At 62.5% G+C, this 24054-nt stretch overlaps 2 protein-coding genes across 2 annotated transcripts in view; one reads left to right on the forward strand and one right to left on the reverse strand.

Annotated features, from left to right (window-relative positions):
• The window catches only part of LOC142025268 (platelet glycoprotein VI-like), a 47929-nt gene that overhangs the window by 20243 nt on the left and 3632 nt on the right, over nucleotides 1-24054 (reverse strand). The gene's annotated exons all lie outside the window — the stretch shown is intronic.
• LOC142024590 (uncharacterized) lies at nucleotides 330-23568 on the forward strand. Its single transcript, XM_075016719.1, has 7 exons — nucleotides 330-522; nucleotides 10473-10598; nucleotides 11893-12000; nucleotides 22343-22364; nucleotides 22525-22550; nucleotides 22884-22921; nucleotides 23262-23568. The coding sequence occupies exons 1-7, from the start codon at nucleotides 330-332 to the stop codon at nucleotides 23412-23414; spliced, it is 666 nt and encodes a 221-aa protein (XP_074872820.1). The 3' UTR covers nucleotides 23415-23568.

Here is a 24054-nt window from a genome sequence, read left to right on the forward strand (position 1 = left end):
CCTGACTGCAGCAAGGCCAGGGCTGGATGGTCCCTGGGGAACTGCAGAAGTCAGAGACTGGAAATCTCCCCTCCCCCCACCCATGTCTCACCCTGGCTGTGGCCGTGGGGCTGGCAGCCCAGGACCAGGTGAGGGGTAATATGCTGGCACAACAGCAGGGCAGAGGATTGTGTCAGGTGGGTGTGGTTTGTTTCACCCCCATTTAATGCCGGTTTGTTTGTTAGTTAATCCAAACCCCTCCATCTCTGTCAGCCCCAAGAGGGTGATTCCTGGGGGGTGGGGGTGGGGGCAGAAATGGCACGATCTGGTGTTGGACTCTGCACCAGGACATGAGGTTCCTCCTCTACAAGGATGGAGCTGGGAAGTATCTGACCTACACAGACCCTGCTGACTTTGCGGCTAAATTTCCCATCACCAGCGCCAGACGGGAACACAGTGGTAACTACACCTGTCGTTATAGCATCAACACAGGACCGACTGACTACTCAGAGCCCAGCATCCCTGTGCAGATCATTGTAGCAGGTAAGGGCCCAGTCCGGCAAATTGGCTCCCAGCACTGCCCCAAGCCAGGCCCCCCAACACCCAGCAAACAGGATGTCCAGGCACTGAAGTTGGGCGGGGGGTGGGCCAGGGGCTCAGCTAGGATCCAATTTCCCATCGCCAGAATGAGCCAGGCAGAGTGAGGCAGCTCCCACTGCTGTTATAACTCCAATTGTGACCCCATGTGGAGCACCAGCTCTTTCCCCTCTCTCAGCCCCACACCTGGCCAGACCCATAGGGGGATCTCTGCATCGCTGAGACGCTCAGAGCCAGGCCACACCTCACCTCAGGGCGCAGCAGAGGGCATCCCCAGCCGTGGAGCACCATTGCTGTGTTCGCCCCCACCAGTGTTCCCTGTAAGCTGGGTGCTTGGGCAGCTGCCCAGAAGAGGTTCAAATGCCACCCAGCTGATTAGCAAAATGCCCTCAGGCAGCAGTGGGTGTGTCTACCAATGGCGCATAGCTGCACATTCCTTGGTGCACATCACAAAAGTCATTCCACACAGGGGGTGGAAAGGTGGGCGGGAACATTGCTCCCACCAGCCCGGACAACTGAAGCCATAACAAAGACCAGCTCATGGGGCAAGCGGCCCAGTCACAGAATCCCTGTTTCAGCTGCTAACCCCTGGGGCTGGGGGCTGAGTTCCATCCCTCCCCCACCTCACCCCACACTTAATTCCTTAGAGGGAACTGACGCAGCTGGGCCCCAGCAGCCGGATCCCTCCCACGACGGAGCTGGAGGGAGAAGATGAGCAGGAGAAGTGGAGCAATGCACCTGCCCAGCCAGGGAAGGGCTCCCTGCTCCCCAGCCCCTAAAATCCACCTGTCCCTGCTGCCCTGGGAACGATCCCTGTCCTACCCCACCTGGCAGACACTGATTCTTTTCCTCCAGGGGGATCCAACTCCACCCAGCCTGGAGCGGCACCAGCTCTCACCAGCACAGGACCAGGTACTGGGGTTGGGGGCAGGAAATCCCCATCACAACCCCCAGAAACAGGAAAATGCAGCCAGGGAGCTGCCCCTCAGGGAGCCAGGATGGGCTGCTGGGTGGGACAGGGGCAGATCCCCACAGTGAATGCCCTATCTGGGAGTCCCTTGAGGGGGCAGAGGAGGGCACCCCTCAGCCAGTGAAATGAGCTGGTTCTGCCCCAGAAGCTACTTAGGGGGAAGCCAGGGGGTCTGGGGCTGGGTGGGGCGAATGGCTGCAGTCACTGGGGCATGTGGGGCCCAGGCGCCACGGGGAGGAGCTCCCTGCAGTGGGATGGATGGAGGGGTTTGCACAGGAACACAGAGATGCAGATGGAGTGGCAAATGGGATAGGGAGCTCTCACAGTTTCTGTTCTGGGAGGAGGGGAAGGGGCCTGGTGGGTCTGACGGCACCAACTCCCCTCCCTCTCTGTCACCCCCAGATTACACCAGGGACAATATTGTCCGTTTGGCCCTGGCTTCTGGAGCCCTGCTGGCCCAGGCGCTGATCCTGGCTGAGGCTGCCCACGGCTGGAGGAGGGGCAGGCACTAGGTGATGTGACCACCACCCAATAACCCCTACTCCAGTCTGGCTACCCCAGTGAGGAGGAAGAGCTGTGGGGTCACTGTCACCCCAAGCAACATGACGCCAGAGCCTCTGAACCCCTCTGGAAGGACTGCAAATTGTACACACCTGGCCAGGTTGATGGTCCCAGGGTTTCTTGAGTTGTGCAGAGACCTCGGCTTGCTCTGATCGCGCTAGATTGCATCTGCAGATTAGAGACAAAGTTTGATGGCTGCAGGAAGAGACAAGATATTGTCAACTTCCTGCACCTGCAGCCAGAAGCTGAGGTCCTTATTCGGGGCTCAGTGGAACTGGGGACGGTGGCGCTGGTGGTGGTTGAGGGACTCCTCATTGCCCCATCATGGCCTCTGCTCTCACTGTCCTCTTCCTTGGTGAGTGTTGGAGACAGCAGAGGTGTATCTATCCAGGGGCGGGATCTGATACCAGGGCGTGTGCCTGTGACAGGGGAGATCTGAGACAAGGGCATGTGCCTATGGGGGCGCCAGGGGGTTCTGACGTGTGTGTCTGGGGGAAAGGTGTGAATCTGAGATCTGTAGGATCTGGTCACTCTGAGATCTGGTTTCTAATGAGTTGTTTCCTTTCCAGGCTGCTGGCTGGTGGAGAGAAACAGAGCGTCAGGAGGTGAGTGCTGTGGGGCATGGGGCAGCTGGGGGAATTGCCCCACTAAGGATGAGGGATGTGGGTGGGGGTAGAGGAGCACAGACCCCCTCAGGGGGTGCTCCTACTTGATTTCTCCCTGCTCCTTACAGCCAGATATGGGGGCTGAGACCTCACTCCGCTCATTACAGGGATGGGCACCACAAAGGGTGAACGCACCTGCACTCAAACTTCTGTCCCAGGAAATCTACAGTCAGGACCCCCATTACCCTGCAGCACACCTGAGCTCTGCCCAGGGAGCTGGCGCAGCCCAGAGAGCCGTTCAGGCAGAGACAGGCTGTGAGCAGTGGACACGCAGAGGGATGTGAGCAATGCACACTTGTGTCTCAGCTCTCAGCTGCCTGCACACATTTCTGTGCTTTGCACGAAGGGGGACGATCACCCTACAATGCCCCCCTCTCCCCACACCACCCAGGACATGGACTCAGTGGTGGGGCTGCCCCCGGCACTGACAAGACAAAGTCTGGCCCTGCCCCAGAAATGCCCTGGGTGCAGCAGGTGGGCTCAACCAGGCAGGTCCAGGTGTGGAGGCAGAGGAGGACTCGGGGGAGGACAGGAGCCGGGGCACCTCATGGTGTGGGTTCCAGGGGCAGGGGCAGGGTGCTCTGCACTGGCTTCCAGATGAAGGTTGCTGGGGCTCAGTGGAGGAGTCTGGGAGCTGGGGGAGGGTGCTCGGTGGGTTGGGGGTTCTGGATGCAGCCAGTTGGCGTTCCAGGGCAAGAGGGTCTAGAAGTGGGAGCTTCGGGGGTGCAGGTGGTGGGGCATCAGGGTGGAGGTCTGAGGGCAGGGGGCACAGTGGGAGGGTATCTGGATGAAGGGGGGTCCCAAGGCAGGGGGTCTAGGTGCAGCAGGGCTCCAGATGGAGCTATAGAGGTTTGGTTGGGTGAGGTTTGGGTCTGGAGGGCTGCGGGGATTCGGGATGGACCAGGAGAGGCTAGCAGGGGAGGCTGGACGCTCAGGGGTTGGGAGGATGGGGGAGCAGCTCCCTATACAGTGGCCCCCTCCCCCCAGCCAAAGGGTGATGGGGGCAGGAAGCAGAGGTGGTTGCTGAGCTTCCTGACGCTGGGGGAGGTTTCCAGGGCTGAGTCTTGACCCAGATCCAGCCGATCCCTGCAGGGCAAGAGGCCGTCCTCCTGCCTCGCTGGGACTAGCAGCTGATCTCAGCTCAGGGCAGGAGCCACTGGCTGGGGTGACCCCAGCTGCAGGATGATTTACCTCTGCCGCTGCTCTGGGTGCCTGACGCATGATACCTGCCCTGCCTGGGAGTGAGGTGTGACTTCTCCTGCAGCTTCCCTGTCAAATGATCGGTTTTCTGCAGGGAAGCAAAGAAATCAGTGGCCAACATGAATCCTGCGCATAGGCAGTGGCACACCGTTCCCCCAGCAGTGACAGTTGCTTAACGCGTTACCGGGGGCGGCTCAGGTGCTGGGGTAATGAGCATGTTGTAAGAACCTGTGACAATACAGTCGAATAGTGACCGGCCGTGTGGGCAGCTGCCTCAGAGCAAGCACCAGGCCTTGTTCTACCTATGCAACCAGGTATTTTTCATGCATCTTTTTAGCCGGTTTATGAAAGCCTCACGTGGAGCAGGCGGCTGTAGTGTTAAACTGTAATAGCAGGTTGAGTGAACACCAAAGTGGCTGGGACAGGGAGAGGCAGAGGGAGAGGGAGAGGCTGGGTGGGGCCTGGCTGAGCCATCAGTGTCAGCCTGTAGAAATCTTTTGCCCAGAGACCAATTTGTTCGGGGTTTTGATCCCTGTCAGGGACTGATTCCCTGTGTGCTGCTGCCCAGAACTGCAGCCACCAGAGGGTTAATTAATCAGTGCCTTCATTGCGCTGCAGGCGGGGTGCTAATCCCAGCCCTGTGCCTTGGCTGGGGGAGACCAGAGGATCTGGCTCAACTGGGTGGTGGGGAGCCCCAGCAAACATGAAGGTGGGTGTCTGTGGCCTGATCAGCACCGCAGGGAACATCCCAAGGGGTTGTCTGTGACTGCACCCATGCCAGACCTCTCTGGGTGAGCGGCCTCTGGGTGTGGGGGTTGCTGGGGACTGGGCTGGGCGCAGTGTGGCAGGGCACGCAGGCAGCCCAGGGCTGAGGTTGGTGTACAGGTGGCAGGGAAGTACAGGGGTTGGGTGAGGGTAGCACAGTGCAGACATTAGGGGCACAATGAGGGGATGGGGGAGTCGGGTTAGGGGTCCACAGAGGGCAGGGAAAACAGGGGGTGCCAGGCACTGGGGGGCACCAAACCACGAGGGCACCATTTTCCCAGTGGCCACCCCTGAGAACAGCTCTGCCCACATCCCGTCCATAGGGGGCTGCCAGCGTTGGACAGGAGCAGAGCGAAATCCCCAGTGCCTGAGAGTGGTTTGAGGGGAGCAGAGCCTTCATGGGAGCCCAGAGGTGGGCAGGAAAATGTTACTACCACCATCAAGCGAGGGGGGCGGTGTCCTGGGGGCCTGTCCTAGGAGCTGCTTCCTCAAACGATACAAATCCAGGCTGGGAGCCCCACAGCGTAGATCCCAATTCACCCCAACTGCAGCGGGGGCAGGGCTGGATGGGCACTGGGGAACTGCAGGAGTCAGAGACACGAAATCTCCCTTCCCCCGTGTCTCACCCAGCTGTGGCCACAGGGCCAGGCTGAGCCCAGGGCTGGGGAAGGGGTAACGCTGGCGCGACAGCCAGGCACAGGGTTGTGTCAGGCAGACGCAGTTTGTGTCACCCCCACTTAGTGCCGGTTTGTTTGTGAACCCAGAGTGGACCTACCCCAAACCCTCCATCTCCGCCAGCCCCAGCGGGGTGATCCCCAGCGGGGGAAACGTCACCATCCAGTGCTCGACTCAGCACCAGGCCATGAGGTTCCTCCTCTGCAAGGCTGGAGCTTGGGATTTTGTGAACCACACAGACCCTGCTGGCTCTGTGGCTGAATTTCCCATCTTACACGGCGGTGACTACACCTGTCGTTATACCCAAAGGACAGGACTGGCTAACTACTCGGAGCCCTGCGACTCTGCAGATCACTGTAGCAAGAGAGGTCCCAGCCCCTGCCCCAACCCCAGCCAAGCTCCCTGGCACCCAGCAGACGGGCTATCCAGTCATTGAAAGCTGGGGAGAGGCGAGATCCTGGCCCTGGGCAGTGGGAGTGGGGCCGACGACTCAGCTAGGATCCAATTTCCCAGAGTGAGCCAGGCAGAGGGAGGCAGCTCCCCTGGCGTAGTCACCCTGACTGTGACCCCCTGGTGCACCAGCTTGCTGGCCCACTCTCAGCTGTGCACATGGCTGGACCTACGGGGACTCTCCATTGATGGGATGCTCAGAGTCAGGCTCTGCCCTCACCTCAGGGCCCAGCAGAGGGGATCCCCAGCCAGGGAGCCCCAGAGCTGCTTCCCCATTCTGACACTCAGAGTGTAGAAAGTGGGGGGCTGGCCAAACCTCAAAAATACCTTGTCTATCACGGTTCTGCTTCAAAAAACTCCCCAGGTCACAGATTCCCTGACCCTGGGAGGCAGCTGCCACCACCCGAGTGAAGAAAACCCACCTTTTAACTCAGGCAGACACACTTGGGATGTCTCTCTGTGGGATAAGCCCCCAACCCTTAACTCTCCCTTAGGAGAGAGTTTGGAAACAAAGAGCTGGAAGCTGCGAGCTGACCTTTCAGTCTGAGACTGGGGTTGGCAACTGGCAGGTCCAGAGCCTCATGCAGCTCCTTAAGAAGCCATTTGTGGCTCTGAGTGTGTCCACCAGGTCAACAAGAAAACTAAATTCAGTTGCCCGCTGTGAGACCAACTAAATTTTGGGATTTTTCATTTAAGTGGCAGCAGCCTCCAGACCCACTGAGCAGTCAGCTGTGGCAGGGAGCCCTGGAAGGGAAAGCCGGCCAGGCAGGGAGCTGCCCCACATGGGGGAAATGAGAAGGAGAGCTGGGGGAGGGGCAGCTTCCAGAGACATGTAGCTGTGCCGAGAAGGAGGAGGCAGTGAGGTGGGGAGTAGTTGTCGTGGGGCAGGCAGCAACTGCGGAGGAAGAGATACAAGGCAAGTTAAGCCTGGGATGGGGAGGAGGTTGGGGCTCAGAGGCATTCAGCCTAGTGACGGGGCCAGGTTTGCAGTAAGAGGAGTAAAGTTCGGGGATATGGGGTGGATCTGGGGGCAGGTACAGCCTGAGATGGGGGTAACAACTTGCTAACTGGTACAAATCATTGTGTGTGAGCTGTTCTAAAATAGGGCTGACAAAAAGCACAGTTTGCTGTTACTTGTTAAGGACCATCTCGTATTCATGTGCATTGCAGCTCTTCAAGTCTCGATTATGCAACTGAATTTGAAAAAATGGCTCTTCTTGCTGTTTCGGTTGCAGACCTCTGGTCTAAGCCATGAATACACACAGACCCTTCTCTACACCCTTACCAAAATGAGAGAAAACACTCAAAGATTTCAGTGGCAGCTCAGAGAATTACTTCCTTGGGATTCAGCTGTGAAGTCACAGAGTACGGGGGAAAGAAATCTTTAACCAGAGCAACTCAACACTTACTCCAAAACTAACAACTAAGCTGATCACGTCTACTAAACATTTATCTTCTACTCACATATCTATGGCTGTTTGAGATGGCCAGGAGAGGTACTGGACTCATTCCAACTGCTTCGGAGCAGCCATTTCTCTCTGTCCCTTCTGCATCACACAGGCAAAGGACATCTCAGACTGCAAATGCTCTCAGTTCAAAAGAGTTTCTCTTCCTCCCTTACCTGATCGCCCCTGCAGAGAGTTGCTTCCATAAGGTTTAACCCCTTCTCTGCGTTAATTCATGACACACACCACCACCAGTGTTCCCTGTAAGCTGAGCACATTGGCAGCTGCCAGGCTCAGAGCCAGGCTTTGCCCTGGGCCCAGAGGAGGGTACCCCCAGCTGTGGTGAGAGATAAGGGTCCCGATCAGCCTCTCCCAGTCACCCTCCCCAAGCCCCAGCAGCTGGATTCCCCCACAATGAGGCTGCAGGGAGAAGGTGAGCAGGAGAAATGAAGCAATTCACCTGCCGGAAACAGGGTTCCCGCTCAGATGCCAATGGGGCTGTTTGGATGTTTGGGGGGAACAGTCCCTGCAGACAGAACTGATGGGTTCAGCTCTTCTCTGTAACAGGGGATGGACAGATCCATGGGGACATAAGGCCATGGGGCAGTGGGTCCCTGGGGACATGAGGCAGTGGCTGGACGGGAGTGTGTCTGGGTGAGGGACACAAGGATGGACTCAGATCTTGTTGACATGGGAACTGGATCCGAAATACCGAATCCCAGCTGGTTCCCAACCTCACTGGGGAGCTGCGAGCAAGTCTGGGCTGGGGGAATTAGCACCTGGTGTGACACAGCCCCATTGGGCAGCCAAGCTCCCCGTTAGCTCAGTGGGGACAGGGTGCTCCTCACCAGAAACAGGGACAGCCACACCCAGACCTGTCCCCCAAGGGACTCCAGGGTGAGTGGCACCTCCCATCCTCCGCTGCAGAGAGATGGGGGGGAGTGAGTGCCCCCCCAGCCAGGGAAGGGCTCCCCGCTCCCCAGCCAGGAAAATCCACCTGCCCCTGCTGCCCCCACCTTAGGAGGGGTGGTGATAATCATTGCCCTGCCCCCACCTGAGAGACAATGATTCTCGTCCCATGGGGGAAACCAGCACACCCCAGCCTGGAGCAAGGCAGGATCTCAACCACACAGGGCCAGGTAGTGGCGTGGGACGGGATCCTGATCAGTCCAGCCCTGCAAACAGGCCTGTGGGCTGGGGCTGCTTGGTGGGAACAAGGGCTATGAACTGGGATGGGGGGAGGCCCAGGCACCATGAGGAGGGGCTCATTGACACAGGATGCTGGAGGCACATCCCCACTGCCAGACCCCCAACTCCTCCAAAGCCTCCTGCTACAAAAGCCAGTTTTGGCCTAGGAACATGAGAACTGTCTGATAGTGGTTCAGAGCAAAGGTCCATCTAGCCCAGTCTCCTGTCTTCCAACAGTGGTGGCCCATGCCAGGTGCCCGAGGGAGTGAACAGAACAGAGAATTCTCGAGCGATCCCTCCCTGCCACCCACTCCCAGCGTCTGACAAGCAGAGGCTCGGCACACCGTCCCTGTCCAGCCTGGCTAACGGCCACTGATGGAGCATCCTCAATGAATTCAGCTAGCTCTTTTTTGAACCCTGTTATAGCTCTGGACTTCACATCTTCCAGCAAGGAGCTCCCCAGGTTAACGGTGCGCTGTGTGAAGAAACACTGCCTTTGGCTTGTTTGAAACCTGCTGCCCTTTGATTTCATTTGGAGACCCCTAGTTATTGAGGTTATTGGGTTATGGGAAGACCTAAATGACTCTCATAACTCTACCATCCAACCTAAACCTCCCTTGCTGCCATTTAAGCCCTTTACTTCATGTCCTATCCTCAGAGGTTAAGGAGAATAATTTTTCTCCTTGTAACACCCTGTTAGGTACTTGAAAGTTGTTATCATGGCCCCTCTCAGCCTTATCTTTCCCAAACTAAACAACCCCAGTTCCTTCAATCATCCCTCGCACGCCGTTTTCTAGACCTTAATCATTTTTGTTGCTCTTCTCTGGAACTTCTCCAGTCTCTCCACATCTTTTCTGAAATGTGGATGCAGAACTCCAGGTGAGGCCTTATGAGCACAGAGTAGAGCAGAAAAATGACTTCTCATGTCTTGCTTAAGTCTCTCCTGTTAATGCAGCCCAGAAGGATGTTTGTTATTTTTGTGTGTGTCAAGTCACACTGTTGACTCATATCTCGCATGTGGTCCGCTATCAGCCCTAGATCTCCCTCTGCAGTACTCCTTCCTCGACAGTCATTCCACCAAGTTTCAATGATGCTTGTTAGATCGATATCCTCAGTCAATACGAGGCACTCTAGTTCATCCAGCTGGTTATTTAGACTGCCAGTGTTTGAATATGAGCACTTTAAAACTTGTCACTTTTTCCTTTCTGCCATTACCTGGCGTGGTTGAGTCGATGCTTTTTCACTCGACTGTCTCTCATCAGATCTTACCCACATTTTATCATCTTCCATCCTCCCCTCTTTACCAGCCCATGGAGAATCTCTATTGCCTGAGCCTCACCACAGAGTTGTCGCTGTCCAACCCACATGTCCCTGCACCAGTCAGCTTTCCCCCAGCCCTTGGTTTCAAAATTGCTCTAGGGCCTTTTCAGTGTTGAGCGCCAGCAGTCTGGTTCCATTTCGGTTTTGGTGGAGCCCATCCTTCCTGTGCAGGCTGCAGGCTCCCGTAGAGATTTCCCCAGTTATTAATAGCTCTGGACCTCTCCTCCCTACGCCATCGTCTCATTCGCCCATTGGGACCCTGAAGTTCTGCCTGTCTTCCTGCACGTGGACCTGGGGGTGTTTCCAAGAACCCTACCATTGAGCTCCTGGATTTCAATCTCTTTCCTAGCAACCTAAATTTGGCCCCCAGGACCTGTCTCCTTTCCTTCCCTGTGTCACTGGGACCTACCTGCAGCCAAGCTGCCCTTTCACTCTATGGGACCAGGGCCACTCTTCTTCCGAAACAGGGACAGCTGCACCTACACCGGCCCAGCAGGGACCCTAGCCCTTCCCGGCCCCTGCTGCAGAGAGGGAAGGGAGTGTGAACACCCGCCGAGCCGGGGAAGGGATCCCTGCTCCCCAAACACTACAACCACCTCCCTGTGCCCCCACCTCCGGAGTGGTGGTGACAGCCACTGCCCGGCTCCCACCCGACAGATGCTGGTTTGCTTCCTGAAGAGAGAACCTTCACAACCCAGACTGAAGTGATGCTGGCTTCCACCAGTGAGGGATCAGGTCCTAGGACATGCAGGGAGACCTCCACTGATCAACCACTGGGAACAGGTTTGCTGAGCCCTGGGGCTGGTTGGGAGGGTGAATAGGGGTGGGTGGAGCCCAGACACCCTGGGAGGGGCTCATTGCCATGGAGGGTGGAGAAACAGCCCCACTGCCCCTCCATCACTGTCAGACCTCCACCCACCAATGCCTCCTGCCCTCACAGCGTTCTCCTTTAGCTCTGCGAGAACATCAGTGTCCCTCACCCAGAACAGGGACAGCCACCCCCAGACCTGCTCCACGGGGACTCCAGGGGTGAATGGCCCCTAACTGGGGCAGGGACTGAGCGCACCAGACAATGGGCCCAGGACAGGGCTCCTGGTAATTAACATGAGTCATTAGTGATTGTGGTTGCGGGTTCCTAGGCAGAGGCTGTCTCACTGAGGGCCTTGCTGGGTTGATCTTCCCCACGTCCCTAGGACAGTGCCCCATTGCAGCACCCTGAAAGCGGAAAATGCAGCCAAGGAGCTGCCCCTGGGGGGAGCCACAAAGGGCTGCCAGGTGGGATGGGGGCAGAGCCCCACAGCAAATGCCCCATCTTGGCTGAGACCTGACTGAACTCATTTATATGCTGTGGGGGATTGAGTGGACAGGTGCCAGATTAGCTTGATAGGGGCAGAGCCTGGGAGGGCTTCTCCCCAGCACACAGCCCCACCCCAGGGGCCTCCAGACTAGGATTTTGTGCTTCCACTGGCACCATAAAGCCACTGGTGTGGGGCAGAGGCCAGTGCGTGTCCTCTGGGGAGAACGGGGCCAGGGATGGGGAGCTGGGAATAACACACCCATGTGTCCTGCTTGTCTGCCTGAGTCTGCAGAGAGCCGGGAGCACATTAACTCTGGAACCCACCGACCCAGATCACACCCAGGCAGAGTGACACAGAGTTGACTCTGGAACCTAACAATGTCTGCTGGGAAGACGGTGCCCTTCTGTCTTCCACCGCTGATCTCTCCAGCAAGGCATGGGTCTCCCAAGAACCCCAGAGCGCCTCCCTGCCGGAAGGCCCCCCACTCTGCTGACTCCGATGCAGAACTCCCAGGGCAGTTGGCCGGGCTGTGGGATCTGGGCCCAGCTTGTGTCACAGGGTTCCCAGGGCCTCAGGTATCTCCTGCTCCCCCAGCACAGCCCCCTGCCACAGGCCGTGAACCCCCCAACCACTACTCCCCAGAACCCCCACTGTTCCTACCCCTCTACTAGCCCAATGGTGGCTCTGCCGTGGGTCCCAGAGCCCTTGCGGGGAGGTGCTGGAGCAGCGGGAAACGAATCAGCCGCTCCTGGCGCTCACAGCCTCGTGCTGATTTCCAGGTACAGCACGACCGCCAGTACCTCCAGTTCAACCCATCATCGCCGGGGTGGGCGCCGGGGCTGCTGTCCTCCTCCTCCTCCTCCTGGTCTGCCTCGTCTCCAGATGCAGTGAGTGCCCCCAGTGAGGGAAGGGTTAAACCCCTGCAAAGCAGGGCTGGGATGGGATCACAGCTTGGATGGGAGACAGGCCAGGAAGCAAGGGGGGGCCAGCAGGGGGCACAGTCCTCTGACAGTCAGTGCTGGCCCCAAGGGCCCAGACAGAGCTAGGGGGCGCTGAGCTGCACAGTGTGGGGCAGGGAGTTTGTAGGGGGGCAGGGTCTGTCGGGGTGCTGAGCTGCACAGTGTGGGGCAGGGAGTTTGTAGGGGGGCAGGGTCTGTCGGGGTGCTGAGCTGCACAGTGTGGGGCAGGGAGTTTGTAGGGGGCAGGGTCTGTCGGGGCGCTGTGCTGCACAGTGTGGGGCAGGGAGTTTGTAGGGGGCAGGGTCTGTCGGGGCGCTGAGCTGCACAGTGGGGGGCAGGGAGTTTGTAGGGGGCAGGGTCTGTCGGGGCACTGTGCTGCACAGTGTGGGGCAGGGAGTTTGTAGGGGGCAGGGTCTGTCGGGGCGCTGAGCTGCACAGTGTGGGGCAGGGAGTTTGTAGGGGGCAGGGTCTGTCGGGGCGCTGTGCTGCACAGTGGGGGGCAGGGAGTTTGTAGGGGGGGCAGGGTCTGTCGGGGCGCTGTGCTGCACAGTGGGGGGCAGGGAGTTTGTAGGGGGGCAGGGTCTGTCGGGGCGCTGTGCTGCACAGTGTGGGGCAGGGAGTTTGTAGGGGGCAGGGTCTGTCGGGGCGCTGTGCTGCACAGTGGGGGGCAGGGAGTTTGTAGGGGGGCAGAGTCTGTCGGGGCGCTGTGCTGCACAGTGGGGGGCAGGGAGTTTGTAGGGGGCAGGGTCTGTCGGGGCGCTGTGCTGCACAGTGTGGGGCAGGGAGTTTGTAGGGGGCAGGGTCTGTCGGGGCGCTGTGCTGCACAGTGTGGGGCAGGGAGTTTGTAGGGGGGCAGAGTCTGTCGGGGCGCTGTGCTGCACAGTGGGGGGCAGGGAGTTTGTAAGGGGCAGAGTCTGTCGGGGCGCTGTGCTGCACAGTGTGGGGCAGGGAGTTTGTAGGGGGGCAGGGTCTGTCGGGGCGCTGTGCTGCACAGTGTGGGGCAGGGAGTTTGTAGGGGGCAGGGTCTGTCGGGGCGCTGTGCTGCACAGTGTGGGGCAGGGAGTTTGTAGGGGGGCAGGGTCTGTCGGGGCGCTGTGCTGCACAGTGTGGGGCAGGGAGTTTGTAGGGGGCAGGGTCTGTCGGGGCGCAGTGCTGCACAGTGGGGGGCAGGGAGTTTGTAAGGGGCAGGGTCTGTCGGGGCGCTGAGCTGCACAGTGGGGGGCAGGGAGTTTGTAGGGGGCAGGGTCTGTCGGGGCGCTGTGCTGCACAGTGTGGGGCAGGGAGTTTGTAGGGGGGCAGGGTCTGTCGGGGCGCTGTGCTTCACAGTGGGGGGCAGGGAGTTTGTAGGGGGCAGAGTCTGTCGGGGCGCTGTGCTGCACAGTGTGGGGCAGGGAGTTTGTAGGGGGCAGGGTCTGTCGGGGCGCTGTGCTGCACAGTGTAGGGCAGGGAGTTTGTAGGGGGCAGGGTCTGTCGGGGCGCTGTGCTGCACAGTGTGGGGCAGGGAGTTTGTAGGGGGCAGGGTCTGTCAGGGCGCTGTGCTGCACAGTGTGGGGCAGGGAGTTTGTAGGAGGCAGGGTCTGTCGGGGCGCTGTGCTGCACAGTGTGGGGCAGGGAGTTTGTAGGGGGCAGGGTCTGTCGGGGCGCTGTGCTGCACAGTGTGGGGCAGGGGGTTTGTAGGGGGCAGAGTCTGTCGGGGCGCTGAGCTGCACAGTGTGGGGCAGGGAGTTTGTAGGGGGCAGGGTCTGTCGGGGCGCTGTGCTGCACAGTGTGGGGCAGGGAGTTTGTAGGGGGCAGGGTCTGTCGGGGCGCTGTGCTGCACAGTGTGGGGCAGGGAGTTTGTAGGGGGGGCAGGGTCTGTCGGGGCGCTGTGCTGCACAGTGTGGGGCAGGGAGTTTGTAGGGGGCAGGGTCTGTCGGGGCGCTGAGCTGCACAGTGTGGGGCAGGGAGTTTGTAGGGGGCAGGGTCTGTCGGGGCGCTGTGCTGCACAGTGTGGGGCAGGGAGTTTGTAGGGGGGCAGAGTCTGTCGGGGCGCTGTGCTGCACAGTGTGGGGCAGGGAGTTTGTAGGGGGTAGGGTCTGTCGGGGCGCTGAGCTGCACAGTGTGGGGCAGGGAGTTTGTAGGGGGCAGGGTCTGTCGGGGCGCTGTGCTGCACAGTGGGGGGCAGGGAGTTTGTAGGGGGCAGGGTCTGTCGGGGCGCTGTGCTGCACAGTGTGGGGCAGGGAGTTTGTAGGGGGCAGGGTCTGTCGGGGCGCTGTGCTGCACAGTGTGGGGCAGGGAGTTTGTAGGGGGGCAGGGTCTGTCGGGGCGCTGTGCTGCACAGTGTGGGGCAGGGAGTTTGTAGGGGGCAGAGTCTGTCGGGGCGCTGTGCTGCACAGTGTGGGGCAGGGAGTTTGTAGGGGGGCAGGGTCTGTCGGGGCGCTGTGCTGCACAGTGTGGGGCAGGGAGTTTGTAGGGGGGCAGGGTCTGTCGGGGCGCTGTGCTGCACAGTGGGGGGCAGGGAGTTTGTAGGGGGCAGGGTCTGTCGGGGCGCTGTGCTGCACAGTGGGGGGCAGGGAGTTTGTAGGGGGCAGGGTCTGTCGGGGCGCTGAGCTGCACAGTGGGGGGCAGGGAGTTTGTAGGGGGCAGGGTCTGTCGGGGCGCTGTGCTGCACAGTGGGGGGCAGGGAGTTTGTAGGGGGCAGGGTCTGTCGGGGCGCTGAGCTGCACAGTGGGGGGCAGGGAGTTTGTAGGGGGCAGGGTCTGTCGGGGCGCTGTGCTGCACAGTGTGGGGCAGGGAGTTTGTAGGGGGGCAGGGTCTGTCGGGGCGCTGTGCTGCACAGTGGGGGGCAGGGAGTTTGTAGGGGGCAGGGTCTGTCGGGGCGCTGTGCTGCACAGTGTGGGGCAGGGAGTTTGTAGGGGGCAGGGTCTGTCGGGGCGCTGTGCTGCACAGTGTGGGGCAGGGAGTTTGTAGGGGGGGCAGGGTCTGTCGGGGCGCTGTGCTGCACAGTGGGGGGCAGGGAGTTTGTAGGGGGGCAGGGTCTGTCGGGGCGCTGTGCTGCACAGTGTGGGGCAGGGAGTTTGTAGGGGGCAGGGTCTGTCGGGGCGTTGAGCTGCACAGTGTGGGGCAGGGAGTTTGTAGGGGGGCAGGGTCTGTCGGGGCGCTGTGCTGCACAGTGTGGGGCAGGGAGTTTGTAGGGGGGCAGGGTCTGTCGGGGCGCTGTGCTGCACAGTGTGGGGCAGGGAGTTTGTAGGGGGCAGGGTCTGTCGGGGCGCTGTGCTGCACAGTGTGGGGCAGGGAGTTTGTAGGGGGCAGGGTCTGTCGGGGCGCTGAGCTGCACAGTGGGGGGCAGGGAGTTTGTAGGGGGCAGGGTCTGTCGGGGCGCTGTGCTGCACAGTGGGGGGCAGGGAGTTTGTAGGGGGCAGAGTCTGTCGGGGCGCTGTGCTGCACAGTGTGGGGCAGGGAGTTTGTAGGGGGCAGAGTCTGTCGGGGCGCTGAGCTGCACAGTGTGGGGCAGGGAGTTTGTAGGGGGCAGGGTCTGTCGGGGCGCTGTGCTGCACAGTGTGGGGCAGGGAGTTTGTAGGGGGCAGAGTCTGTCGGGGCGCTGAGCTGCACAGTGGGGGGCAGGGAGTTTGTAGGGGGCAGGGTCTGTCGGGGCGCTGTGCTGCACAGTGTGGGGCAGGGAGTTTGTAGGGGGGCAGGGTCTGTCGGGGCGCTGTGCTGCACAGTGTGGGGCAGGGAGTTTGTAGGGGGCAGGGTCTGTCGGGGCGCTGTGCTGCACAGTGTGGGGCAGGGAGTTTGTAGGGGGGGCAGGGTCTGTCGGGGCGCTGTGCTGCACAGTGTGGGGCAGGGAGTTTGTAGGGGGCAGGGTCTGTCGGGGCGCTGAGCTGCACAGTGTGGGGCAGGGAGTTTGTAGGGGGCAGGGTCTGTCGGGGCGCTGTGCTGCACAGTGGGGGGCAGGGAGTTTGTAGGGGGCAGGGTCTGTCGGGGCGCTGAGCTGCACAGTGGGGGGCAGGGAGTTTGTAGGGGGGCAGGGTCTGTCGGGGCGCTGAGCTGCACAGTGTGGGGCAGGGAGTTTGTAGGGGGCAGGGTCTGTCGGGGCGCTGAGCTGCACAGTGGGGGGCAGGGAGTTTGTAGGGGGCAGGGTCTGTCGGGGCGCTGTGCTGCACAGTGTGGGGCAGGGAGTTTGTAGGGGGCAGAGTCTGTTGGGGCGCTGAGCTGCACAGTGTGGGGCAGGGAGTTTGTAGGGGGCAGGGTCTGTCGGGGCGCTGAGCTGCACAGTGGGGGGCAGGGAGTTTGTAGGGGGCAGGGTCTGTCGGGGCACTGTGCTGCACAGTGTGGGGCAGGGAGTTTGTAGGGGGGGCAGGGTCTGTCGGGGCGCTGTGCTGCACAGTGGGGGGCAGGGAGTTTGTAGGGGGGCAGGGTCTGTCGGGGCGCTGTGCTGCACAGTGTGGGGCAGGGAGTTTGTAGGGGGCAGGGTCTGTCGGGGCGTTGAGCTGCACAGTGTGGGGCAGGGAGTTTGTAGGGGGGCAGGGTCTGTCGGGGCGCTGTGCTGCACAGTGTGGGGCAGGGAGTTTGTAGGGGGGCAGGGTCTGTCGGGGCGCTGTGCTGCACAGTGTGGGGCAGGGAGTTTGTAGGGGGCAGGGTCTGTCGGGGCGCTGTGCTGCACAGTGTGGGGCAGGGAGTTTGTAGGGGGCAGGGTCTGTCGGGGCGCTGAGCTGCACAGTGGGGGGCAGGGAGTTTGTAGGGGGCAGGGTCTGTCGGGGCGCTGTGCTGCACAGTGGGGGGCAGGGAGTTTGTAGGGGGCAGAGTCTGTCGGGGCGCTGTGCTGCACAGTGTGGGGCAGGGAGTTTGTAGGGGGCAGAGTCTGTCGGGGCGCTGAGCTGCACAGTGTGGGGCAGGGAGTTTGTAGGGGGCAGGGTCTGTCGGGGCGCTGTGCTGCACAGTGTGGGGCAGGGAGTTTGTAGGGGGCAGAGTCTGTCGGGGCGCTGAGCTGCACAGTGGGGGGCAGGGAGTTTGTAGGGGGCAGGGTCTGTCGGGGCGCTGTGCTGCACAGTGTGGGGCAGGGAGTTTGTAGGGGGGCAGGGTCTGTCGGGGCGCTGTGCTGCACAGTGTGGGGCAGGGAGTTTGTAGGGGGCAGGGTCTGTCGGGGCGCTGTGCTGCACAGTGTGGGGCAGGGAGTTTGTAGGGGGGGCAGGGTCTGTCGGGGCGCTGTGCTGCACAGTGTGGGGCAGGGAGTTTGTAGGGGGCAGGGTCTGTCGGGGCGCTGAGCTGCACAGTGTGGGGCAGGGAGTTTGTAGGGGGCAGGGTCTGTCGGGGCGCTGTGCTGCACAGTGGGGGGCAGGGAGTTTGTAGGGGGCAGGGTCTGTCGGGGCGCTGAGCTGCACAGTGGGGGGCAGGGAGTTTGTAGGGGGGCAGGGTCTGTCGGGGCGCTGAGCTGCACAGTGTGGGGCAGGGAGTTTGTAGGGGGCAGGGTCTGTCGGGGCGCTGAGCTGCACAGTGGGGGGCAGGGAGTTTGTAGGGGGCAGGGTCTGTCGGGGCGCTGTGCTGCACAGTGTGGGGCAGGGAGTTTGTAGGGGGCAGAGTCTGTTGGGGCGCTGAGCTGCACAGTGTGGGGCAGGGAGTTTGTAGGGGGCAGGGTCTGTCAGGGCGCTGTGCTGCACAGTGTGGGGCAGGGAGTTTGTAGGAGGCAGGGTCTGTCGGGGCGCTGTGCTGCACAGTGTGGGGCAGGGAGTTTGTAGGGGGCAGGGTCTGTCGGGGCGCTGTGCTGCACAGTGTGGGGCAGGGGGTTTGTAGGGGGCAGAGTCTGTCGGGGCGCTGAGCTGCACAGTGTGGGGCAGGGAGTTTGTAGGGGGCAGGGTCTGTCGGGGCGCTGTGCTGCACAGTGTGGGGCAGGGAGTTTGTAGGGGGCAGGGTCTGTCGGGGCGCTGTGCTGCACAGTGTGGGGCAGGGAGTTTGTAGGGGGGGCAGGGTCTGTCGGGGCGCTGTGCTGCACAGTGTGGGGCAGGGAGTTTGTAGGGGGCAGGGTCTGTCGGGGCGCTGAGCTGCACAGTGTGGGGCAGGGAGTTTGTAGGGGGCAGGGTCTGTCGGGGCGCTGTGCTGCACAGTGTGGGGCAGGGAGTTTGTAGGGGGGCAGAGTCTGTCGGGGCGCTGTGCTGCACAGTGTGGGGCAGGGAGTTTGTAGGGGGTAGGGTCTGTCGGGGCGCTGAGCTGCACAGTGTGGGGCAGGGAGTTTGTAGGGGGCAGGGTCTGTCGGGGCGCTGTGCTGCACAGTGGGGGGCAGGGAGTTTGTAGGGGGCAGGGTCTGTCGGGGCGCTGTGCTGCACAGTGTGGGGCAGGGAGTTTGTAGGGGGCAGGGTCTGTCGGGGCGCTGTGCTGCACAGTGTGGGGCAGGGAGTTTGTAGGGGGGCAGGGTCTGTCGGGGCGCTGTGCTGCACAGTGTGGGGCAGGGAGTTTGTAGGGGGCAGAGTCTGTCGGGGCGCTGTGCTGCACAGTGTGGGGCAGGGAGTTTGTAGGGGGGCAGGGTCTGTCGGGGCGCTGTGCTGCACAGTGTGGGGCAGGGAGTTTGTAGGGGGGCAGGGTCTGTCGGGGCGCTGTGCTGCACAGTGGGGGGCAGGGAGTTTGTAGGGGGCAGGGTCTGTCGGGGCGCTGTGCTGCACAGTGTGGGGCAGGGAGTTTGTAGGGGGCAGGGTCTGTCGGGGCGCTGTGCTGCACAGTGTGGGGCAGGGAGTTTGTAGGGGGGGCAGGGTCTGTCGGGGCGCTGTGCTGCACAGTGGGGGGCAGGGAGTTTGTAGGGGGGCAGGGTCTGTCGGGGCGCTGTGCTGCACAGTGTGGGGCAGGGAGTTTGTAGGGGGCAGGGTCTGTCGGGGCGTTGAGCTGCACAGTGTGGGGCAGGGAGTTTGTAGGGGGGCAGGGTCTGTCGGGGCGCTGTGCTGCACAGTGTGGGGCAGGGAGTTTGTAGGGGGGCAGGGTCTGTCGGGGCGCTGTGCTGCACAGTGTGGGGCAGGGAGTTTGTAGGGGGCAGGGTCTGTCGGGGCGCTGTGCTGCACAGTGTGGGGCAGGGAGTTTGTAGGGGGCAGGGTCTGTCGGGGCGCTGAGCTGCACAGTGGGGGGCAGGGAGTTTGTAGGGGGCAGGGTCTGTCGGGGCGCTGTGCTGCACAGTGGGGGGCAGGGAGTTTGTAGGGGGCAGAGTCTGTCGGGGCGCTGTGCTGCACAGTGTGGGGCAGGGAGTTTGTAGGGGGCAGAGTCTGTTGGGGCGCTGAGCTGCACAGTGTGGGGCAGGGAGTTTGTAGGGGGCAGGGTCTGTCGGGGCGCTGTGCTGCACAGTGTGGGGCAGGGAGTTTGTAGGGGGCAGAGTCTGTCGGGGCGCTGAGCTGCACAGTGGGGGGCAGGGAGTTTGTAGGGGGCAGGGTCTGTCGGGGCGCTGTGCTGCACAGTGTGGGGCAGGGAGTTTGTAGGGGGGCAGGGTCTGTCGGGGCGCTGTGCTGCACAGTGTGGGGCAGGGAGTTTGTAGGGGGCAGGGTCTGTCGGGGCGCTGAGCTGCACAGTGGGGGGCAGGGAGTTTGTAGGGGGGGCAGGGTCTGTCGGGGCGCTGTGCTGCACAGTGTGGGGCAGGGAGTTTGTAGGGGGCAGGGTCTGTCGGGGCGCTGAGCTGCACAGTGTGGGGCAGGGAGTTTGTAGGGGGCAGGGTCTGTCGGGGCGCTGTGCTGCACAGTGGGGGGCAGGGAGTTTGTAGGGGGCAGGGTCTGTCGGGGCGCTGAGCTGCACAGTGGGGGGCAGGGAGTTTGTAGGGGGGCAGGGTCTGTCGGGGCGCTGAGCTGCACAGTGTGGGGCAGGGAGTTTGTAGGGGGCAGGGTCTGTCGGGGCGCTGAGCTGCACAGTGGGGGGCAGGGAGTTTGTAGGGGGCAGGGTCTGTCGGGGCGCTGTGCTGCACAGTGTGGGGCAGGGAGTTTGTAGGGGGCAGAGTCTGTTGGGGCGCTGAGCTGCACAGTGTGGGGCAGGGAGTTTGTAGGGGGCAGGGTCTGTCGGGGCGCTGAGCTGCACAGTGGGGGGCAGGGAGTTTGTAGGGGGCAGGGTCTGTCGGGGCACTGTGCTGCACAGTGTGGGGCAGGGAGTTTGTAGGGGGGGCAGGGTCTGTCGGGGCGCTGTGCTGCACAGTGGGGGGCAGGGAGTTTGTAGGGGGGCAGGGTCTGTCGGGGCGCTGTGCTGCACAGTGTGGGGCAGGGAGTTTGTAGGGGGCAGGGTCTGTCGGGGCGTTGAGCTGCACAGTGTGGGGCAGGGAGTTTGTAGGGGGGCAGGGTCTGTCGGGGCGCTGTGCTGCACAGTGTGGGGCAGGGAGTTTGTAGGGGGGCAGGGTCTGTCGGGGCGCTGTGCTGCACAGTGTGGGGCAGGGAGTTTGTAGGGGGCAGGGTCTGTCGGGGCGCTGTGCTGCACAGTGTGGGGCAGGGAGTTTGTAGGGGGCAGGGTCTGTCGGGGCGCTGAGCTGCACAGTGGGGGGCAGGGAGTTTGTAGGGGGCAGGGTCTGTCGGGGCGCTGTGCTGCACAGTGGGGGGCAGGGAGTTTGTAGGGGGCAGAGTCTGTCGGGGCGCTGTGCTGCACAGTGTGGGGCAGGGAGTTTGTAGGGGGCAGAGTCTGTCGGGGCGCTGAGCTGCACAGTGTGGGGCAGGGAGTTTGTAGGGGGCAGGGTCTGTCGGGGCGCTGTGCTGCACAGTGTGGGGCAGGGAGTTTGTAGGGGGCAGAGTCTGTCGGGGCGCTGAGCTGCACAGTGGGGGGCAGGGAGTTTGTAGGGGGCAGGGTCTGTCGGGGCGCTGTGCTGCACAGTGTGGGGCAGGGAGTTTGTAGGGGGGCAGGGTCTGTCGGGGCGCTGTGCTGCACAGTGTGGGGCAGGGAGTTTGTAGGGGGCAGGGTCTGTCGGGGCGCTGTGCTGCACAGTGTGGGGCAGGGAGTTTGTAGGGGGGGCAGGGTCTGTCGGGGCGCTGTGCTGCACAGTGTGGGGCAGGGAGTTTGTAGGGGGCAGGGTCTGTCGGGGCGCTGAGCTGCACAGTGTGGGGCAGGGAGTTTGTAGGGGGCAGGGTCTGTCGGGGCGCTGAGCTGCACAGTGTGGGGCAGGGAGTTTGTAGGGGGCAGGGTCTGTCGGGGCGCTGTGCTGCACAGTGTGGGGCAGGGAGTTTGTAGGGGGCAGGGTCTGTCGGGGCGCTGTGCTGCACAGTGTGGGGCAGGGAGTTTGTAGGGGGCAGGGTCTGTCGGGGCGCTGTGCTGCACAGTGTGGGGCAGGGAGTTTGTAGGGGGGCAGGGTCTGTTGGGGCGCTGTGCTGCACAGTGTGGGGCAGGGAGTTTGTAGGGAGCAGGGTCTGTCGGGGCGCTGTGCTGCACAGTGGGGGGCAGGGAGTTTGTAGGGGGCAGGGTCTGTCGGGGCGCTGAGCTGCACAGTGGGGGGCAGGGAGTTTGTAGGGGGCAGGGTCTGTCGGGGCGCTGTGCTGCACAGTGTGGGGCAGGGAGTTTGTAGGGGGCAGGGTCTGTCGGGGCGCTGAGCTGCAGTTTGTAGGGGGCAGAGTCTGTCGGGGCGCTGAGCTGCACAGTGGGGGGCAGGGAGTTTGTAGGGGGCAGGGTCTGTCGGGGCGCTGTGCTGCACAGTGTGGGGCAGGGAGTTTGTAGGGGGCAGGGTCTGTCGGGGCGCTGTGCTGCACAGTGTGGGGCAGGGAGTTTGTAGGGGGCAGGGTCTGTCGGGGCGCTGTGCTGCACAGTGGGGGGCAGGGAGTTTGTAGGGGGCAGGGTCTGTCGGGGCGCTGAGCTGCACAGTGTGGGGCAGGGAGTTTGTAGGGGGCAGGGTCTGTCGGGGCGCTGTGCTGCACAGTGTGGGGCAGGGAGTTTGTAGGGGGCAGGGTCTGTCGGGGCGCTGTGCTGCACAGTGGGGGGCAGGGAGTTTGTAGGGGGCAGGGTCTGTCGGGGCGCTGAGCTGCACAGTGTGGGGCAGGGAGTTTGTAGGGGGCAGGGTCTGTCGGGGCGCTGAGCTGCACAGTGTGGGGCAGGGAGTTTGTAGGGGGCAGGGTCTGTCGGGGCGCTGAGCTGCACAGTGGGGGGCAGGGAGTTTGTAGGGGGCAGGGTCTGTCGGGGCGCTGAGCTGCAGTGGGCAGGGCTCAGCCTGTCTCTAGGGTGCCTGCGCTGAGAGCTGGAGAGGGGGTCAGGCTTCCCCAGCACAGCAGGGCAGGGGGCTCCCATCCCTGCTGCCCAGTAGGGCAGAGGGGCAGGGCTGGCACAGGGGACTGATGGACCATTCTGCTTTGTGTGTCTGCAGGAAAAGGACCCAGACAGAGCAGGTGAGACCCCAGTTCTGCTCCCCACCCCAGTCTACCTGCCTCAGGGCTCCTGGGTTCTCTCCCCAGCTTAAGGGGGAGTGGTGCCTAGTGGTTAGAGCTTCGGTGGGCAGGAGCAGGCAGGACTCCTGGGTTCTGTTATTGTCTCTCTTCCTCCCTGCAGGGGCTCGGATGCTACAACCACAGTCTGTAAGTCACACAAGAGTGGGCAGACATGGGGAGGGGAGGGGAGGGGTGGGTGTCCCCGGCACCAGCCCTGTGCTGTGAGGGAGAGGGGCAGCATGCTCATGGGGGATGCAGCCTTGACTCACTGTGCATGGCTGGGAGGCCCCCACCCTGCTTTGTGCCTCAGTTTCCCTTCCTGCCCCATGGGGCTAGTGACCCAGCCCCATCCCGGTGTGCTGGGAGGCAGGTGGACCAGTCGGCGAAGAACTCACATGGGGCAGGCGGGTGGGGGGGCGGGGCTGGGGGCAGGCCCTGATCTGGACCCAGCCCCTCACTGGGGTTGTCTCTGTTCCACAGATGCCACCTTGGGCCAAGGGATGCAGCTGGATGTGCTGGTAAGTGTCCCCCCGCCCCCGCCCCCGCCCCCGCCCCCATCCCCGCTCCCCATCAATGCACCATCCAACTTCCCCGCACCAGCCTGGTCCCACACACGTCCCACCAGAGCCCTGTTCTGAGATGGGCAAGCAGCGGAACTGGGGATCCCCCCCGAGACTTGGGGGAGAGGAGCGGGAGGCCCAGACCACAGCGTAAGGGTCTGTGGGTGGCAGTGCGCAGGGGATCTGCATTGCCCCCTGCCCCCGGGAGCTGGGATCAGACCTGTCTGGGGCGTGTGTCTGCAGCGGGGCGGCGAGTGTGTGCTGGTGCCTACACGCCGGTGACTCTCTCCCCTCCCAGCCCCAGGAGCCCGACTGCAGCACCGAGAGACTCACCTATGCCGAGCTGGACCGCCAGGCGCTGCAGACCCAGCGGGGGGCCCTGGCCCCAGCCCCCGAGCCCACCCTGTACACCACTGTCAGTGTGAGCCGGAGGCCACAGCCTGAGCCCTGAGGAGCAGGGACACCTCCCACCCCAACGCCTGAACCCAGGGAAGTCATAGGTGCGACAGGGAAGGGGGTGTCGGCCCCGGGGGTGGCACAGTGATTCCCCCGCTCCCCCGAAAACAAGCTCAGCTTATGGCTTCTCCAGAACAAACTCCCCCAGTCCCCCGGCAGCTGCTGCCTCCCCACCCAGTCCCAGGGTTGGGGAGCTGGCGAGAGCTCAGGGCCGGGAGGTGGAGGGGCTGCCCCACGGCTGTGTGTGTTATTCCACACGTTGTTCATCTCCAGATTTGTAATAAACGCAGACCCACAAACCAGCCTCCCCCTGACCTGGCAGCCCCCAGCCCCTGTCCCTGCGCCAGGAGTGTGTGTAACCCCTGGGGAGAGGGGCTCGCTTGGGGTGGGGTGCAGGGTTAGGGACCCCTTGCCTGGCTCTGGGATGGGGCGAAAGGGCTGGGTATTCAGGGAGCAGCGCAGGGTCAATGACACAGAGCGGGCAAGTCCTGAGTCCCTCCAGCAGGAGGCAGGGGGAGGACACACCATGACACGCCCCCAAACACACCTCTCCCTCCTTAGCTCTTGCAGGGACAGGGAAGCTGCTAAAGCAACCCCCTCCCTGTCCCCACTGGTGGAACGAGCTCTCTGGCCTC

This window comes from Carettochelys insculpta, chromosome 22 (assembly GCF_033958435.1).
Source record: "Carettochelys insculpta isolate YL-2023 chromosome 22, ASM3395843v1, whole genome shotgun sequence".
In the NCBI taxonomy this organism is placed as follows: domain Eukaryota; kingdom Metazoa; phylum Chordata; order Testudines; family Carettochelyidae; genus Carettochelys; species Carettochelys insculpta.

What these genes read in the sequence shown, in the direction of transcription:
- LOC142024590 (XM_075016719.1), top strand. Translation starts at nt 330, where the DNA reads ATGAGGTTCCTCCTCTACAAGGATGGAGCTGGGAAGTATCTGACCTAC. An exon ending in TGTGCAGATCATTGTAGCAG is followed by an intron (nt 523 to 10,472) that starts GTAAGGGCCCAG and finishes CCCACCCGACAG; the next exon opens with ATGCTGGTTTGCTTCCTGAA. An exon ending in GGATGCTACAACCACAGTCT is followed by an intron (nt 22,551 to 22,883) that starts GTAAGTCACACA and finishes TCTGTTCCACAG; the next exon opens with ATGCCACCTTGGGCCAAGGG.